This window comes from Stomoxys calcitrans, chromosome 4, assembly GCF_963082655.1.
Source record: "Stomoxys calcitrans chromosome 4, idStoCalc2.1, whole genome shotgun sequence".
Taxonomy (NCBI): domain Eukaryota; kingdom Metazoa; phylum Arthropoda; class Insecta; order Diptera; family Muscidae; genus Stomoxys; species Stomoxys calcitrans.
In genome coordinates, this window is record NC_081555.1 from 70,486,860 (window position 1) to 70,507,917 (window position 21,058).

At 38.2% G+C, this 21,058-nt stretch overlaps 1 protein-coding gene across 1 annotated transcript; it reads right to left on the reverse strand.

Annotated features, from left to right (window-relative positions):
• Positions 1-957: 957 nt before the first annotated feature.
• Positions 958-6,291, reverse strand: LOC131996951 (uncharacterized). Its single transcript, XM_059367153.1, has one exon. The coding sequence runs from the start codon at positions 6,289-6,291 to the stop codon at positions 958-960; it is 5,334 nt and encodes a 1,777-aa protein (XP_059223136.1).
• Between the last annotated feature and the right edge of the window lie 14,767 nt (positions 6,292-21,058).

Genomic DNA, 21,058 nt, shown 5'->3' on the forward strand with positions numbered 1-21,058 from the left:
GGCAGATACGAATAATGAGAGTTGGTTAAATAAAACAAAATCGTGGGTTTAGATTTGTAGGTGTATTTATTCAAGAAGGGTTGAGATGCTCACCAGTTGATCGATTATGCAAAAGTGAACGAGTTCTTAAGCCTAACTTGCCAAGATAGTTACTTTTTGTGGAATTTCTTTGTTTTTTAAATACTCGTTTAAACTAAAGTAGTCATTCACAATAATTCATTCAGTTTAATTCATAACAATGACTTTAAGACTAAGGCAAGTATACATAACTAGAGTAAAGGAAATTCAGTGGCGCTAAAAAACTAAGTCCAAGCTCGAAGTTTGGACATGCCGCCGGGCCAGAAGAAGATCAATTTGTGTTAGAACATAGCACTGAGGCTAAAGCTCGAATAGCTTCAGATAAAATCTGTTGATTAGCCTTTGCTGGGCTATTGGTGTTAGCTGTGTCGTCGGTTTGGATTTTGTTGTTGCTGTTGTTGTTGTTAGGCTTGATATTAATATTACGGCGATGGCAGCGTTGTCGATGAATGTTTTCTCTCACGTCGGATTTATTGCGGTGATTGTTGCTATTGGAACCTTTTGGACTTACTGGTTGTCGCTTGTGATCCATATTGGGTGCTTTCACATAATTAGGATGCAGCAGTGTATGGTGGGGTCTTCCACATTTCCGGCACATATTTCCCGATCGACAATCCCGAAATCGATGACTTCTTGCTAGACAGTTGACGCAATATATTTTCTTTAGAACGAGGATGTTACGTTCTTTCGGGGTCATCGCTATGAATTTAGGGCAAATTTTTAAAGCATGGAATCGGTTGCACAACGTGCATTTATACACATTAGGCTTAGAAATTTGCGCTCTTATGGGTGATCTGGAATGTAAATTTTGTTGATAAGTTATGAGAGTGATGAAATTAGATGAGAGGAAATTAGTTTCGGTTAGTATGAATGAGTTTATTAATTTGAGTTTGATTCCGTCGTATTCTCGAATGGAAGAAAACATAATTTGACAATTGGCCGATTTAGAATTCCAGTTGCAGTACGTACGTCTGCAATTCTAACATTATTGTCCGAACCTAGATAAGTCTTCTCTATTCTTCCTAATCGCCATTCACTAGGGGGTAACAAATCATCCATTATTGCTACCAAATCCCCTACTCTCAAATTGGGTTTTTTTGTCTTCCATTTATAACGCTTGTGCAGAGTCTTGAGATATTCCTCCTTCCATCTCAAGGCGAATTGATGGTGAATAGCCTTTAATTTCAACCAACGGTTTATCAGAGAAATATTGGGAGAAAGTGGTTCAGGAAAGGCTAATATGGGTGAACCCTTAAGAAAATGGCCTGGGGTCAATGCGGTTAAGTCGGCTGGATCGTCCGACATTGCAGAAATGGGGCGGGAGTTTAAAACGCCTTCAATCCTTGCCAGGATTGTTTGAAACTGTTCAAAAGTAAATTTATGAGCTCCTGCAATCTTCTTGAAATGTATTTTAAAACTTTTAACTGCGGCCTCCCAGAGGCCGCCCATGTGAGGTGCGTGTGGGGGAATGAATCCCCATTCAAACCCATGAGCTGCGTATTTTTTAGAAATGTCGCTAGAAGCAGATTTAATGAACTGGGAAAACTCACGAATTAGTGCTCTGCTAGCTCCTAAAAAGTTTCTGCCATTATCCGATACGATCCTACGAGGGAGCCCTCGCCTCCCAACGAAGCGGTAAAACGCAGCCTCAAATGCGGCAGATGATAAATCAGAGCATGTCTCCAGGTGTATTGCCCTTGTAGCAAAACATGCAAATACGCAGACATATCCCTTTATAGTAGGTGCCCTGCGAAGGGATGAGCTTTTTAGCTCAAATGGCCCTGCGAAGTCTATACCTGTCGTATGGAAAGGTGGCGATAGAGTACAACGCTCCAGAGGTAAAGGTGCCATAATTTGAGTGTTTTGCTTCTGTTTGTACAAAACGCATACTTTGCAGTTATATATAATGCTCTTTACCCTTGGTTTCAACCTGGAGACATAAAATTCGGTCTGCACAAATCTACACATCTGGTTGCATTCCGCATGAACTAAAAATGAGTGCAAGTGAAGCAAATAGAGATGGCAAAGTCTAGAATTACCGGGTAGAATGATTGGATGGCGTTCCCTGTATGGAAGAAATGAATCAGACAGGCGTCCATTCACCCTAAGGACCTGATTGGAATCCAGAAAAGGGTTCAAAGTTGATAAAACGCTTTTATTTGGTAGTGGCTTTGAGTTCAAAAGCAGCTCATATTCTAATGAAAAATATTGTCGTTGAGCAAGTGATATAAGACGAAATTTCACGAATTGCATTTCTTGCATGCTCAAATCATACGATTCGTACTTGCGGGTATTTCCAGGCATTGAGTTATGGAAGAAGCGAAATATATATGAGATTACTCTCAATGCCCTTGTATAGGATGAGAATCTTAGAAGAATATCGTTATTTTCTGCTGCCACATGATGCATTTGAACCACATCATGTTCCTTTAGAGGGACTAGCGGATTCTTTTTTGGCCAAGTACCCTCTGGATTCGTAAGCCAAGGCGGACCATTCCACCACAATGTACTGATCTTCAAGTCCTGAGGTCTACAACCGCGAGTGCCTATATCAGCCGGGTTATCATGAGTGGAAACATAATTCCACTTGGCGTCGGGAACTAGTTCATGAATTTGGGATGCCCTATTTGCGACGTAGGTTTCCCATAACATTGGGGGTTTTGAAAGCCACCCCAAAACAATAGACGAATCCGTCCACAATGATACAGAACCAAAATTCATCTCAAAAGTGTTCAAAATGTAGCGAACTAGTTTGGCTAGAAGCACAGCGCCGTTTAATTCTAACTTTGGCAATGACACTGTCTTAATGGGAGCAACTTTGCTTTTGGCCATAAGAAGGTTGGAAATAACTACAGATGTCGTTGTCTGGCATCGTACGTACACGGTAGCGCAGTATGCCATTTTTGAGGCATCACAAAAACCGTGTATTTGTATGAGATCTGTAGGCAAATATTTAATCCATCTAGGTATAATGACATCCTCTACGTGTGCTAAATCATCGATTAAGTTGTTCCAAGTATCAAGAGAATCAGGACTTATCGTTTCGTCCCAATTGGAACCTTCCAACCAGAGCTGCTGCATTAAAATTTTTGACCTTATAATAACAGGAGTAATCCAACCGGCGGGGTCGAAAAGTTTCGCGACTGTGGAAAGAACTTGACGTTTAGTCGCCTGGGATTTTTTCTCTATGGGTATGGATGCATAAGAAAAGCAGTCTGTTAATGCATTCCATTTTATACCAAGAGTTTTAGTGGAGCTTGATTCATACAATTTTAATAAGTCCATATCGTATAAATCCTCAGGAGGCAAATGTGATAATAACTCCGGTGCATTGGCAGTAATTTTCTTTAATGGAAAACCCGCAGATTTGAGGACAGCGATCAAATCATTTCGTGCTTCGATGGTTTCTTCGATGGTGAATCCACCAGATAAAATATCATCCACATATGTTTCTTTTCTCAAAATGGATGCGACTTTGGGGAATTCTGTTTCTGAATCAGATGCAAGTTGAAGTAGAGTGCGTATTGCCAAAAAGGGAGCGCAATTTATGCCAAAAGTGACCGTGTTCAAATGGTAATCTCTTATAGGCTCTGCGCTTTGATTTTGAAACAGAATTCTTTGATACGCTCTATCTTGGGGATGTACCAGGATTTGGCGGTACATTTTTTGGATATCTCCACAAAATACGTACTTATATTTTCTCCAGTTGAGAATTATGGAAATTAAGTCGTTTTGTAGTGTGGGACCGGTATGAAGTACATCATTGAGGGAGTAATCGGATTTTGTCTTGCGTGAAGCGTTAAAAACAACCCTGACCTTGGTTGATTTGTGATCCGGTCGCACTACGGCATGATGAGGGAGGTAAAAGGAGTTAAATTTACCTTCGGAGCCTAGTTCGAGAGAAGAAGTCTCTTCCATATGACCTAATGAAATATACTCCTTAAGGACAGACCTGTATTCCCCTCGAAGCTCGGCATCCTTGATCAGTGTCTTCTCCATTCTTGTATACTGTCCAAGAGCGAGAAATCTTGAAGAGCCAAGAAAAATGGAGTTTGGAAATTCCTCTTTAAAGGGGAGTCTAACGACATATCGACCATTGGGAAGACGCGTAGTCGTCTTTAGGTAGAACTCTTCACAAATTATTTCGGATTCTGTACGAGGAGAAATGGATGGGATTTCTTCGATTTCCCAAAATTTTCGAAGAATTTCGCTAAGATTCTCATCTTCGGTGGGAATTACGTTCGTTGTGAACGCTTGAATCTTCTCACCCTGCATTGGGCCACTTAGTACCCAACCGAATATTGTGTTGTACGCCGAAGCCAGACCACAAATATTCTTCTTAACACCCTCGAGATTAATGAATCGCTCAGCGTCATTTCCGAGAACTAAATCGATATTCGACGATTTATTGAAGTTGGGATCTGCTAAATCAAGGTCTCGCAGTTCTGGTGAATTTGGAATTTCAAAAGAAACAGCAGGAAGCTTCTGTGTAACCTTTGGCAAGACAATGGCATTAACTCTACATCGTGTGTTATATCTTCGAGAAAAAAGTACAAGTTCACATTCTTTGTGAGCCTTTTGTGTCTTGCAGCCTATACCAAATATCTCGAACGAAGATTTTCGATATGAAACTTGGAGCATATTTCGTACTCTCTCAGAGAGAAATGTTCTTTGGGATCCTGGGTCTATTAAAGCCCTAATTGTGAAAAGTTCACCATTGTGTTCGACTTGAACAAGCGCTGTTCTAAGCAAGATTGTTTCACTGTTAGAAGAAAAATTGGCCTGTACCTGGGAGTATGACTCTGCCGATGACGATTGTGAGATATCCTCGTGTCGTTCTGAAGAGATACTATTTGCCGAGATTTGTTGCTTCGGTGAAAAAGTCTGAGAACCAGATTCAGACTTTCGAATCGGTGGTTGGTCTAAGTGCAAGAGTGTATGGTGATGTTTCCTGCACGAGAGACAAGTGTTCTTACTCCTGCACTTTTGTTTCATGTGAGCCTCTGATAAGCAATTATTACAGATTTTATTTTTAAAAACGAAATCTATTCTCTCCTGGGGCTTAAATTTACGAAAATCTGGGCATGTTCGTATGCTATGATTCTCTTTGCATAAAGTACAGGAGGTTGTAAGTTTTTCCTGGGATGTGTACATCTGTATTTTTTCGTTGGATTTGGAGTACGAAACCGATGGGAGACTATGTCTATCCTTCGTTGATTTAATGCTGGATATTCTTTCCACGACCTCAAATCTATTAAGAAGGAACTCGTCCATTTGAGACCAACTTGGCAGTTCACGATGGGACTTGAGGGATTGTTCCCATAACGAAATAGTCTCATTTGGAAGCTTTGTAGACACCAAATAAATTAATATTGGGTCCCAGCATTCTACCTGTACCTGTAAGGACTTCAGTGTACATAGGCAGTCACTAACTGTAGAGTGAATCCTTTGAAGAGATTCGCTATTTTCATCTGTGGCAACGGGAATTTCAAATAATATCCTGAGCTGGTGGTCTACCAGCACGCGCTTATTCTCATATCGGGTTCTCAAAGCTCCCCATGCGAGATCAAAATTATCATCGCAGAGAGTATATCTTTTCACGATAGCGCCAGCACTACCTTTAGTCTTATTTCTAAGATGGTAAAGTTTCTGAGCACGGGTGAGTTTAGGGTGGTTCACGTAAACGGCCGTGAACATATCACGAAAGGAGGGCCATTCCTCGTAACTGCCCTTAAATACCTCCGTGTCACATGGCGGGACTTTTATGCACGAGCTGTAAGTATCAGAAACATGCGCACTGGAACTGGTCTGGAAAAGGTGCTGAGGGGCTAGACTATTCCTAGTTGACATAGTTCTGGAATCAGCCCCTCCTGATATCTTCAGAATGTCGACAATCTGGGAACGAGTCTCATAATATGCCTCTGAGGTCACATTAAAATTCACTTTAGCATTCTCCTTGAAGTCTTTTGTATTGGTTGTTTCGGGAGACAACATTAGACTTTCATAGTCTATTTGCAATTTTTTCCACCTTACTTCCAAATCGTCCAACTTGACTTCAAGAAGTGAATCAGTCTGGTCCGTAACGTCAACTTTTTCAAAAGCTGTGCAAAAGCTGATCAGATGATCACAGTCAAACAAAAATTTCTCGTGGATAGGGGAAGGTTTCACAGCAGAGCTGCCAGTAGCCGAATTCGCCTGGTTAGAGGGTTCCATTATTGTCGTCGAAGTTACTTATACGAAGAAAAAAAAATAATATATCTAACAAATTTCTCAAGAAAGATTCGTTCGAGAGATATATCGAATATCCCTTTTAAGTTCTAAAAAATCGAACCTAAATATCCGGCTGTCAAACTTCAAGTCTGGAGCAATCTGCGCTGAAGAAGCAGTACCAGCTGAAATCAAAAAGGCAAGATAGTCCAAGCTGTGGAGTTGACAAAGGTTAATTGTAAACCTTAAAAAAAAAACGGAATTGATCATAGATAGAGAGGGCAAAGTTTTGATAGGGATAAGTTCATCCACAATATCAGAGATATGGAAACAATGCTGTCCGACACGAATAACTTTAGTATTATTCTGTTATCTCGGGGGTGTACAATCAGTACATTAAGTATCTTCCAAAAAAAAGCGAAAAATTCATCTTCACTGGGGAAATAATCATTATATGTAGGATATGCCTTCTTTTACGTGTGGAAAATATGTTTGTTTTATTCAGAATTTGTAGATGTCTATAATTGTTTGTTAGTTGGCAACAAATTTAATAGAATCATGGAGTGCAATGTTGTTACTACATATGAGTATAGTTTTTTAATTTTTTATTTATTTCAAAAGGTAAATTTTTTCTTTTTTATTTATTTTTTTTTTTTGTTTTTTTTTTTTTTCGTTGGTGTAATTTTGCAATATGTACAAATACAAGAACTAGAATTATTTGGGAAAAAAATAATATTACCTAATAATATCACCCTAATATTTCAATGTGGATTTCAATTTCTTGGAACGATCACATATGGGAGTGTTTACATATGAATTTCGTTTTGTTTTGTTCGTTTTTAATCTTTATAGGAATTTTATTCATAAAATAAGGTATCTTTATGTAGATAATTTGAAATTGAAAATCAATTGTTACCTTAATGTGATGTTGCGTAAATTCTGTGGCATATGTTGCAAATTATTCACTATCACAAATCATTAATACCGTTCGCGAAATGTCTTCTATTTTAATGCGTATAAATTTCAGCTTATCTTCTTATTATTTCTAAACACTAATTGTATGTTTCTCACATTGTCATTTCTTCTTCATTCTTACTTATCACTCTGGAAATATCATCCACAGAACTGGAAACATATTGGAAACAAGTTATGTTAAATGAGCTTTCATGTATGTTGAGTATCAGTACGTCAATGTTAAAGAGAGGGGTTATGTTAGCTTTGAGTGATAGAGGCAATGGCAATTAAATTAAAAACAATGGCAATGGGAGAAATTGAAAAAGAATCAAATGGAACTTGAAATAACCAAACTTTTGAAACAGGTGAGGGGAATTGTAAGGGGAACTATGAAAAGAACGGCGAAAGAGAAATAACAAAATTTGACATTGAAATGTATGCCCTTGAATTTTACAATTCCACTGTTTCTTCAATTCGTAACGGATTTTTCTTATGCGGTTAAACCAAAGATTTTGCATTCATGACGTAACACATTTCTTGTTAGATGACGAAGTATAGAATTTTCAATATTTTACACGTGGATTTCTAATAAACATGTATATATGTATTCATCTTTCCGATTAGAATTTTTACCTCGTTTTTATTTTTTTTTTTTTTTTTTTTTAGAACCAATTTTACTTTCGAAATTTATTTAAATTTACGTTTCGCACGCTTTTTGTTTTTTTTTTTTTTTTTTTTTTTAATAATTTTCGTCCGCACTACTTTTGGAGTTGTTTGTTCTTAGACATCCCGATTCAACTAGTTTTCTTATTTTCTAATTTATTAAGCTTTACCTTCTGCTCTCTCTTTTGTCACGAGGCTGCGATCTTCTTTGACTGGAACTCTCTCTTCTCGAATGGACCATGTTCATTCCCTTGAGGAGTTAACGCTGCTGAATGGATGGGGCTCGGTTAGGCGGGAAGAAATGTCACCAATATCCAAGGAGGGAAGTGGACTGTATGTTGGTTTTAAAATTGAAATGGACTGGAGCTTCGAACAACAGATGAGGGCGAACAGATATGTGGTTTTTGGTAACCACAGATTCTCCAAGTAGTGGCAGATACGAATAATGAGAGTTGGTTAAATAAAACAAAATCGTGGGTTTAGATTTGTAGGTGTATTTATTCAAGAAGGGTTGAGATGCTCACCAGTTGATCGATTATGCAAAAGTGAACGAGTTCTTAAGCCTAACTTGCCAAGATAGTTACTTTTTGTGGAATTTCTTTGTTTTTTAAATACTCGTTTAAACTAAAGTAGTCATTCACAATAATTCATTCAGTTTAATTCATAACAATGACTTTAAGACTAAGGCAAGTATACATAACTAGAGTAAAGGAAATTCAGTGGCGCTAAAAAACTAAGTCCAAGCTCGAAGTTTGGACAAAGGGAACATTCCTTTTGGTGGGAAATATTTCCTTAATTTTAAAGATTTTTTTATTTTAAATGGTACGTTAATAAAATCTTAACTTTGTGTTTTGTTATTAAAGACAAAAGTCTAAAATGAAGGTCAAAATATCGTTGAAAGTTGGAAAATTAACCTTGGGACAAGACAACAGTGTACTATAGTTAAAGAAGCAAAATAGCCTTAGGTTAGGTTAGGTTGAAAAAGAGGGTGCGGATATTAGTCGAGTTCTATGCGCGATACCTCTTTTTGGGCAAACAAATAATATTGAATAAGAACTGTTATGCTATTGGAGCTATTTATATCAAGTTATAGTTCGATTCGGACCATAAATGAATTGAATGCTGAACATTGTAGAAGTCATTGTCTAATATTCAGTTCATTCGGATAAGAATTGCGCCTCGTAGGGGCTCAAAAAGCAAAATCGGGAGATAGGTTTATATGGGAGCTGTATCAAGCTGTATCGCTTCAGACCATATTAGGCACGTATGTTAAAGGTCATGAGAGAAAATTTCTGCCAAATCGATGCGAATTGCGCCCTCTAGAGGCTCAAGAAGTCAAGATCCCAGATCGGTTTATATGGCAGCTACATCAGTTTATGTACCGATTCGCGCCATACAGTTATTTAAAGTTATACCAAAACACCACGTGCAACTGTCAGTCAAATCGGACGAGAATCGCGCCTTCTAGAGGCTCAAGAAGTCAAGACCCAAGATCGGTTTATATGGCAGCTATGTCAAAACATGAACCGATGTGGCCCATTAACAATCCCAACCGACCTACACTAATAAAAAGTATTTGTGCAAAACTTCAAGCAGCTAGCTTTACTCCTTCGAAAGTGCCTTCGACAGACAGACGGACGGACGGGCGGACAAACGAACGGACATGACTAGATCGACTTAAAATGACATGACGATCAAGAATATATATACTTTATGGGGTCTTAGACGCATATCTCGAGGTGTTACAAACAGAACGACGAAATTAGTATATCCCCATCCTATGGTGGAGGGTATAAAAATCTCTTTATTTTAAAGTTTTATTCCTTCGGCTCGTTTTCATATTTAAAATCCTACGAATAAGGAAAAATCTTAAATTTTCGGCCAACTTTTTTCCAGTGCATACTCTGTACGAACGGCTTTACAGAATTCGTTGTACTAATCGGTAAATAAATTCACCTTTTATGGGTCTAAAACCTTAAATAGAGAGATCGGTATATACGGCAGCTACATCCAAATCTGGACTGCTCTAAGCCATATTGAATGTCGAAGAGTCTGACACAACTCAGAGAAACAGGACAGTAAGTACGCCTGTTATGGGCCCAAGTTATAACGAAATAAGGACCGTTCTTGACCATTCTCGGTACGAATGCCGCAACTCATTGTGCCTAAGCTAATGGGTCTTAGACCTTAAATCTACAAATCGGTCTGTATGGGGGCTATATCAATATATAGTCCGATATTCGACAATTCCTGCTTATAGAAAAAAAAAAACGAATCTGTGCAAAGTTTCAGCTCAATATCTCTATTTTTAAAGACTGTGGCGTGATTTTATCAGACAGACGGACGGACATAGCTAGATCATCTTAGATTTTTACGTCGATCATAAATATATATTTTGTAAAGTCCTAAAAGGATTGATTTCGGTGTGGTGCAAACGGAATATCAAAATGAAAATAGCCCCGTCCATCGGTGGTGGGTATAAAAAAATGCAACAATTGCAATGACCCACAGTGTCTTTCGTCTATCCTACCTCTCTTTTTATACCCACCACCGCAGGATAGGGGTATCCTAATCTTGTCATTCCGTTTTAACACCTCGAAATATTGAACTGCAAATGGGCAATATCGGTTCAGATTTGGATATAGCTTCCATAAAAACCGATCACCCGATTTGACATATTTAGCTCATGGAAGCCGTAATTTTAGTCCGATTTGACAAAAAATTTTGCACGTAGTGTTCTGTTGTGACTTCCAATAACTATAGCTCCCATATAAACAACTGTATGCACTATGTAAAGTCGAAATTTGTCTCTAACCTGGTATAGCTCCCATATAAACCGATCACCGGATTTGACTTCGTGAGTCCTTACAAGCCTCAATTTTAGTCCGATTTGGCTGAAATTTTGCATGTGGTGTTCTGTTAAAACTTCCAACAACTGTGATAAGTACGGTCTAAGTAATGATATAGCTCCCATATAAACCGATCTCTTGATTATCCTTGTTCTGTTCCTAGAAGCTATAATTTTTGCTGGATTGATAAAAGTTTGGTATGTAGAATAAAATTATGTCCTTCAACTGATTTTAGTTTGTATACATTTTTAGCAGAATCCATTGTGGTGGGTTCCCAAGATTCGGCCCGACCGAACTTAGCATGCTTTTACTTGTTGAAAAAGAGTGGGTGTAGCCTAAAGTAGCACGACACACTGGATTACATATGTACGTGCAAAGTATTTTAAAATTGGGAGTTTCATATAAGGACAGCTACTGTATCCATTAATGCAATTTGAGAAGCATAATAGACAGTTCAAATGGCTCAATTATTTAAAGGTTGTCTCATTTTTACAAAATCGTTGTTGTCAACTCTCATAAACAAAGTTTAAGCGTCTGTGTAGATGTGCAGGAAATGTGCGTACGTGTGAAGAAAATATGCGATAAAGAAGAAAACAACAAATGGAACGTTGAAAAAATCTGAAATTTTAATATCGTCAAATCTGATCGGCTGTTAACAGCTGTTCCCATTGTTATGAATTGCACAAAGGAGAAATTTTTCTAGTCAGTGAAAATCGATCGATATATACATAAAAGCTATATCTAAATCTAAACCGATTTCTACCAAAATCCATAGCATTAGTCTTTGAGCAATAAAAGTGGAATATGGAAATTGAATCGACGAAAAGTGAAATCTCTATCTTCATTACAAACAAATGGCAAACGATAAAAAAGGATACGCGACAGGCGGACATGGCTTTTTATTATATTTTTACTATCACAGCCACAGTACTGGCGTAGGGTATAATATGTATTTTTATATTAAATGCCACATAAAGGTTTCCTTTATTTGCCAATTTTGAGCTAGGACCAAAAATACTCAACTGGACTTCCTAGAAATCACTACGTCAAATATGGACTTCATGTCAACGGATTATTGTTAACCAATCGACAAAATATTATTGGGATAAAAAGCAAAATACGTGCAACAGTCTAATGAATATTCTTGGCCTACCCATGTTCGTGCGTATGTCTACTGAAAGCATGCCACAGTCTTAACAATTAAGGTATTGAGCTGAAACTTTGCACAGATTATTTTTATGTCCATAGGCAGGTTAAGGGCGACATCCTGATATTGCAAATTTTTGAAAATTTTGCCCATAAACATTTCACTAAGAAACGGAGGCAAACTTCTCACATATCAATGAGTGCAATCCGATTCAAGTTTAAGCTCAATGATAAGGGGCCTCCTTTTTTATAGCCGAGTCCGAACGGCGTGCCGCAGTGAGACACCTCTTTGGAGAGAAGTTTTACATGGCGTAGTAACTCACATATGTTGCCAGCATTAGGAGGGGAAAACCACCGCTGAAAATTTTTTCTGATGGTCTCGCCAGGATTCGAACCCAGTCTTTCAGCATCATAGACCGACATGCTAATCTCTGCGCTACGGTGGCCTCCTCGACGACATCCTGATATAGCCATACCATATAAGCCGATCTCCCGATTTAGCGCCTTAGTTGGAATTTTGCACAATGATTTGTGTTAAGTTCCCCGACTTTTGTGCTTTATATAGTCCAAATCGGACTATATCTTAATATAGCCCTCACATAGACCGATCTTCTGATTTAAGGTCTTAGTCCATTCAAATCTGAATTTATTACCTCATTAGGATGAAATTGAGACAATAATTTTTGTTTAGATGCCCGATATCTGTGATCAATTTAGTACAACTCGGTGTTTGTGTTGATCTAGCCCCTATATACATCGATTTCCCGTTGTAAGGTCTCAGGCCCATAAAAGCCGCATTTTTGCTCGATTTCACTGAAATTTAAGAAAGTGAAATGTTTTAGATATTCATGCCGAGTATCGGATCACTTTTGTTTGAAAGCCTTTCGCCAAAAAATAGAAATTTTAATCCGATTTTGCTGAAATTAAGTACATGGTGCTATGTTAAACTCCTAAATATCCTCCCAGAAAACGATGCGGATCGAATCACATATGGACCATCTCCCGATTTGCATCAACCCATATAAAATCTCAAAGGACCAACCGCAGCGAGAATATTACGGCCATTTAAAGATAACTCGCCTTCTTATATCAAGTATTACAGGTATTGGGTCTTTAAGCCGGTGCCGCCTGGCTTTTCATGTTCATTGTCATCCCGTACCTGGTTTTAACGAAATTATGTTTATATTAACCCAAGGTGGCAGGTATCCAATGTTCGTCCCGGCCGAGCTTAATGCTTTTTAACATGTTTTAATTATACCCTCCACCATAGGATGGGGGGTATACTAATTTCGTCATTCTGTTTGTAACTAGTCGAAATATTCGACTGAGACCCCATAAAGTATATATATTCTTGATCGTCGTGAAATTTTATGTCGATCTAGCCATGTCCGTCCGTCTGTCCGTCCGTCCGTCTGTCTGGCGAAAGCACGCTAACTTCCGAAGGAGTAAAGCTAGCCTCTTGAAATTTTGCACAAATACTTCTTATTAGTGTAGGTCGGTTGGTATTGTAAATGGGCCATATCGGTCCATGTTTTGATATAGCTGCCCTATAAACCGATCTTGGGTCTTGACTTCTTGAGCCTCTAGAGTGCGCAATTCTTAACCGATTGGAATGAAATTTTGCACGACGTGTTTTCTTATGATATCCAACAACTGTGCTAAGTATTGTTCAAATCGGTTTATAACCTGATATAGCTGCCATATAAACCGATCTTGGGTCTTGAGTTCTTGAGCCTCTAGAGTGCGTAATTCTTATCCGATTGGGATGAAATTTTGCACGACGTGTTTTGTTATGATATGCAACAACTGTGCCAAGTATGGTTCAAATCGGATCATAACCTGATATAGCTGCCATATAAACCGATCTTGGGTCTTGACTTCTTGAGCCTCTAGAATGCGCAATTCTTATCCGATTGAAATGAAATTTTGCACGACGTGTTTTGTTATGATATCCAACAACTGTGCCAAGTATGGATTAAATCGGTTCATAACCTGATATAGCTGCCATATAAACCGATCTGGGGTCTTGACTTCTTGAGCCTCTAGAGTGCGCAATTCTTATCCGATTGGAGTGAAATTTTGCACGACGTGTTTTGTTATGATATGCAACAACTGTGCCAAGTATGGTTCAAATCGGATCATAACCTGATATAGCTGCCATATAAACCGATCTGGGATCTTGACTTCTTGAGCCTCTAGAGGTCGCAATTATTATCCGATTTGTCTGAAATTTTGTACGACGGATTCTCTCATGACCATAAAAATACATGTTTATTATGGTCTGAATCGGTCTATAACCCGATACAGCTCCCATATAAATCGATCTCTCTATTTTACTTCATGAGCCCCCAAAGGGCGCAATTCTTATTCGAATTGGCTGACATTTTACACAGGTCTCCAACATATAATTTAATTGTGGTCCAAACCGGACCATATCTTGAATCGCTCTAATAGAAGAGCAAATCTTTTCTTATATCCTTCTTTTTTGCCCAAGAAGAGATGCCGGGAAAAGAACTTGACAAATGCGATCCATGGTGGAGGGTATATAAGATTCGGCCCGGCCGAACTTAGCACGCTTTTACTTGTTTTTAGTTGTTGTTTTTATACCCTCCACCATAAGATGGGGGGTATACTAATTTCGTCATTCTGTTTGTAACTACTCGAAATATTCGTCTGAGACCCCATAAAGTATATATATTCTTGATCGTCGTGACATTTTATGTCGATCTGGCCATGTCCGTCCGTCTGTCCGTCCGTCCGTCTGTCTGTCGAAAGCACGCTAACTTCCGAAGGAGTAAAGCTATTTTGCACAAATACTTCTTATTAGCGTTGGTCGGTTGGTATTGTAAATGGGCCATATCGGTCCATGTTTTGATATAGCTGCCATATAAACCGATCTTGGGTCTTGACTTCTTGAGCCTCTAGCGTGCGTAATTGTTATCCGATCAGAATGAAATTTTGCACGACGTGTTTTGTTATGATATCCAACAACTGTGCCAAGTATGGTTCAAATCGGTTCATAACCTGATATAGCTGCCATATAAATCGATCTTGGGTCTTGACTTCTTGAGCCTCTAGAGTGCGCAGTTCTTATCCGATTGAAATGAAATTTTGCACGACGTGTTTTGTTATTATATTCAACAACTGTGCCAAGTATGGTTCAAATCGGTTCATAACCTGATATAGCTGCCATATAAACCGATCTTGGGTCTTGACTTCTTGAGCCTCTAGAGGGCGCAATTCTTATCCGAATGGAATGGAATTTCGCACGACGTGTTTTGTTATGATACCCAACAACTGTGCCAAGTATGGTTTTAATCGGTTCATAACCTGATATAGCTGCCATATAAACCGATCTGGGGTCTTGACTTCTTGAGCCTCTAGAGGGCACAATTCTTATCCGATTTGAATGAATTTTTGCACCAAGTATTTCGTTATGATATCCAACAACTGTGCCAAGTATGGTTGAAATCGGTCCATAACCTGATATAGCTGTCATATAAACAGATCTGGGGATTTGACTTCTTGAGCTTCTAGAGGGCGCAATTCCTATCCGATTTGGCTGAAATTTTGAATGACGTATTTTATTTTTACTTTCAACAACTGTGTCAAATAAGGTTCAAATCGGTTCATAACCTGATATTGCTGCCATATAAACCGATCTGGGATCTTGACTTCTTGACCCCTAGAAGTCGCAATTATTATCCGATATGCCTGAAATTTTGTACGACGGATCCTCTCATGACCATCAACAAACGTGTTTATTATGGTCTGAATCGGTCTATAGCCCGATACAGATCCCATATAAATCGTTTTCTCTATTTTATTTCGTAAGCCCCAATGGGCGCAATTCTTATACGAATTGGCTGAAATTTTACACAGGTCTCCAACATATAATTTAATTGTGGTCCGAACCGGACCATTTCTTGATATCGTTTTAATAGCAGAGCAACTCTTTTCTTACATCCTTTTTTGCCTAAGAAGAGATGCCGGGAAAAGAACTCGACAAATGCGATCCATGGTGGAGGGTATATAAGATTCGGCCCGGCCGAACTTAGCACGCTTTTACTTGTTTTTTTTTTTTTTGGTTTGGCTGTATCCTCATCTTTAAATTAAGTTAGTTAATCTTTGGCTCTAATCTTTAAAATCAGGACAAAACATTTTTCAGTGTAGTACCTAAATCTCTACAAAAAAGCCGCTTGAGGTCTATAATATCTCTTCTGTTTTTGGGGTATATTCGACTTAAAACTTTTAATATTTTGAATTTTGGCCGAAACTGGCTTCGTATTTCGCAATTTATGTTCTATCAAAATCGATTCAGATTTGGATATTATTCCCACCACAATATTCAACCAGGACAAGCACACCTCACTGGCCCAATTTTCAGCGAAATCGGGTAATAATTTAGCTTTGTATGGGCCCAGACCTTATAATGGAAGATAGGTCTGTGGGGCAGTTATATCCAAATATGGTCCGAACTGGATTATACTCGACATGAATGTCGACGGATCTAAAACAACAAATGGTTTAAAATTTTATCGATATCGGATAATAGAAGCATTTTTTGTATGGAGACTATATCAATGTATAATACAATATTGCCCGACACGGGATAGCTGTGAGCACCACACAGGCTGGAACATTGAGGTCTTATCGGTGTGGTGTTTTTTGCTATTACGAGAAGCTTAGCTGCGAGCTACCGGGCGCGTCCACAGGTTGCGGATAGTGCAATGCTCCATATGGAGTAGCTGCAACGGCAGTCGCGGACAATTAGCGGGTCGAGCGGTGAGTCTCAGTGAAAGGTCGGGAGGCACCGACTCTTGCACAAATACTGAGTGCCTATGTTATTCGATAAAACAAGGCGAGTTATTGGCGCCTATAAATAACCAATGGCCACCCTGTTCCCGAGGCGATCGGACCGGCGCGAGCTTGCTCACCTACTGGAGCTTAACAAGGATAGTCGCCTACCACATGTATATGTGGCTACAAAAACAACAATATTGTCTATCTACGATACAAATAAGTTCTGCCGGGCCGAATCTTATATACCCTCTCATATTTCAAGTTCTTTGCACGATTTCTATTTATAGGCAGGAACTAAAATAAACAACGATTTAAATGGATAAGAATAGATTCGTGTAGGTGCTCCAGAAGTTAAATTAAGAGATATATGTATATGAAGCTATATCAAGTTATGAACCGAATCGGATAAGAAATGAGCCCTCTTAGAGCCCAAGATATAAAATCGGGGGATCGGTTTATATGTGAACTATACTTGGTAAGGATATTAGAGGCAGTGGTGATAATTTTTATGCTTTGGTACTTTTTTGTTACTTTTCAAACATCGAAAGTACCACGGTACCCCCGCAAGTCATTTGGTACATTTTTGACAATAACAATGTTTTATTACACGTATACGAAAATTGAAGAATGGAGAGTTTTAATTCTATGATTGGGATTTGCATTACCTATCCCAAAATTGCAAAGATGCCCATAAAAATTTTATTAAGGAAAAGCGGGGATACTTCTCTCATATCAATGAGTGCTGTCCAATGCAAGGTTAAGCCCAACGAGAGGGACCTCGTTTTTATTGCCGAGTTCGAATAGCTTTCTGCAGGGTGCCCCCACTTTATTAGATAAATTTACACAGCTGATTACCTATGGTTAATACCTCACAAGTGTCGTCAACACTAGGAATGATAACCACCGGAGAAGTTTGTTTCGATGTTTTCGTCGGGATATCAACCAAGGCGTTCAGCGCCAGAGCCCCTATCTGCGTTAGCGAAAAATCTATCTCTCATTCCTTAAGTATTTCCTAAATATCATTAATGATACTCTTATAAACCTAAGAATTCCATCAGAGGATAGATGATTTAACTCCAGTTACGTTACTTGAAGTAATGGAATTTGCCAATCACAAACTTTCGTATACTAACTGCAAATTAAGGGTTGCTTTGGACCTCTGTGAGCTATACTCGGAAAAATGCACTTTATAGGGCGCACCTCCGATGTCGCGGAGATATATAATCTACTCTAAAAACACGAATCTGAAGTCCTGTTTTGGGGCAAAGGCCCGTGGAAAGTGCTCCAACCTTGGCAATATGCATATCAAACGAAAGGTATTGAAGTAGATTTTTAAAATTCTTTCATTTCCATTTGTAATCTACTCACAAAAGTAATCTTCTCGTCAATCGCTTTCATCTGATACCAATATTGTCTTGGTTAGGGGTTCAAAAATTTCAAAGCCCCAATTTACTAACAACATGGAGAAAGCCGTTGTACAAAATTTCTGCCAAATTGGATGAGAATTGAGCCCTGTAGAGGCTCAAGAAGTCAAGATGTATTGATCGATGTATTTGGCAGCTATATCAGGTTATGTACCGATTTGAGCCATACTTAACACAGTTGTTGGAAGTGATACTAAAATACTACGTGCAAAATGTCAGTAAAAGAAGGATTAGAATTGCGCCCACTAGAGGCTCAAAAAGTCAAGACCCAAGATCGGTTTATATGGCGCTTATATCAAAACATGGACTGATTTAGCCCATTTACAATCCCAACAGACCTACACTAATAAAAGTATTTGTGCAAAATTTCAAGCGTCTAGCTTCACTCCTCCAAAGGTTAGCCTTCTTTCTACAGACGGACGGATAGACGGACAAACGGATGGACGGACAGACATGTCATGACAATCTAGAATATATACTTTATGGGTTTTAGACGCATATTTCGAGGTGCTACAAGCAGAATGACGAAATTAGTATAACCCACGCCTAGGAGAGGTTGATATAACTCATTATTATATAGAAATCGGATGATAACTACGTCGCTAAAAAGTAAAATCTAGGATTACGTGTATATGGGGACCATGTTTGATTGATCTATCTCAAGATATATTCCAAGTTCAGGCTCGTCTACAACAAGAAGATCCTGTATCAATGAGCTAAGAATTTGACTCAGATTGCACTCATAGACGTGAGAAAAGTATCCCCGTGTTTTTTAAAGGAGTTTTCATGGCCAGTGTACACATATATTATACACGCGCAGACTGACTCAAAAAATGGTACCTTTTGGCTCCAAAATATAACTTTTTTAACATGTTTTTAAACCATTTCGCCAAACCCCATTTAACATCCCTGATTTGAGGTCGTAGTAAAAGTCTAAATTAAATAAGAATTGCAAACTATAGCTTACAATCTACAACGACCTACGTCAAAAAGAAGTATCTATACAAAATTCCAAATTTGTTCGCCCTCAATCATGATTACGACAGACGGACACGGCTAGATCGACTCTTGTCAATGTCACGACGATCAAGAATATATATACTTTTTGGGGTGGCAGATAAATATTTCAAGGTTTTACAAAGGAATGACTTAATTAGGATACTCCTATCTTATGGTGGAGGGTAAAAAACAATATCTTAATTTTTGAAAACTTCAGCTTTATTTCAACAGGAATACAGATAGACAATGCTAAATCATCGACCAGAATATATGCGAAGTGAAAACGATACAATGTTTGGCCCATCTACAGCAAATATGTTTATCATATATGCCATAATTCTTCAATTTGGAAAATTATTTATTAGGCATTAAAAAAAATTAAATTTTTTTTTTTGTGGAGTTTGCTAATGGCTTTGATTTTTATGAAAATAAGCTCTCTTTTCTTTTTCTTCAATAATAAAAATATTTGTTGTATGTATCTTAAATTTATTCGCTATATTTCTTTTGTAATCTCGGTTCTTCATAAATTATTTTCTAAATTGGACATGGTTATGCATATTTGATTGTATCTGCAAACCAGAAAAGACTTAGTGGTAATGATTATTTTATTTTTAATCGTTTAATTTTAGGAGTAGTTTATGTTTTTGTTAATATATACATAAGAATTCTTATCCATATGTATTTGTGTCTGTATGCAGTGTCTTCTAGTTAAAAGGAATCGAAACCAAAATCAGTTTTATTCCAAAAAGGAGCTTTATTAAACTTAACTGAAGACAGCATCGTAGATCTGGCAATGTGTATTTTTGAGTGTTTTAATTTTTTTTTTTCAAATGTTTAAATGCCTTGTTTCACTACATTGATTGATTCTAACTATGCATTAACGAATAACTAAATTCCTCAAATCCTTATCACTTCTCTTGGTAGAAAAAATTCTTACAGCAGAGGAGAAAATAAATCATTTTTATAAGACTAAGATTTAAGGTACTCTGGTTGAAACACAAATACAAAATTAAGTTTAAATAATTCCGTTGCATTTTAAATACTTCAACAAAAGATGTCTAAAACAAGTAAGAGCGTGCTAAGATCGGCCGGGTCGAATCTTGTGTGCCCATCCATCATGGATTAACCCTGGGCCCCTAGGGCCTCAAAAATTCAAATCAGGGGATCCTTTTCAATGGGGACTATATTTATACATTCTACCAGAAGGTTAGAGGGCGTGAGTTTACTTCACGTACCAAATTTCAGTTAAATCGGTTTAAATGCGATTGTATCTATTAATGGACCTATCTGGGTGGTTGTTGGAAGCCACAAGCGTAGTTCACATATCTATTTTCAGCCCTATCGGAGAAACAGTGAGTCTGCTAAGGATAAATGAAGTATAATCGGTGACTAGGTTTTTTTTTGGGGGGGGGGGGGGGCTATATATACAGCGAGACCTATCTATGCGGGATTTGATATAGGCGTTGGATGGTATAAAAAATTACTTCACATACCAAATTATAAAAATAATTTGAGCCAAACTATGCAAAATTTGAGGCTTCTAGAGACCTAGGAGGATATATCGAAGTACCCCTTTATATGGAAGCTCTATCAAAATCTGAACTGACGTGGTTCCGGTAAAATAAAAATTTAAAATATTTACTACTATGGGCAAATGGTAAGTTGAATTTTCAATTTAAACTTCGCGGGCTTAACATTTATGACTCTATCAGTAATATATTCATGCTTGTGTTTACCAAACGGAGGGCACCCTAGCACAAAAGGTAGGGTATCTCCGCCTATGACGCTAAACGCCTGGGTTCGAATCCATGTAAAACTTCACTCCAAAGAGGTGTCGCACTGCTGCACACCGTTCGTACTCGGCTTTAAAAAGGAGGCCCCTTATCATTGAGCTTAAATTTGAATCGGACTGCACTCATTGATATGTGCGAAGTT

Bases quoted from the DNA above. Each gene is read 5' to 3' on its own strand.
- LOC131996951 (XM_059367153.1), bottom strand. From the start codon at position 6,291: ATGGAACCCTCTAACCAGGCGAATTCGGCTACTGGCAGCTCTGCTGTG.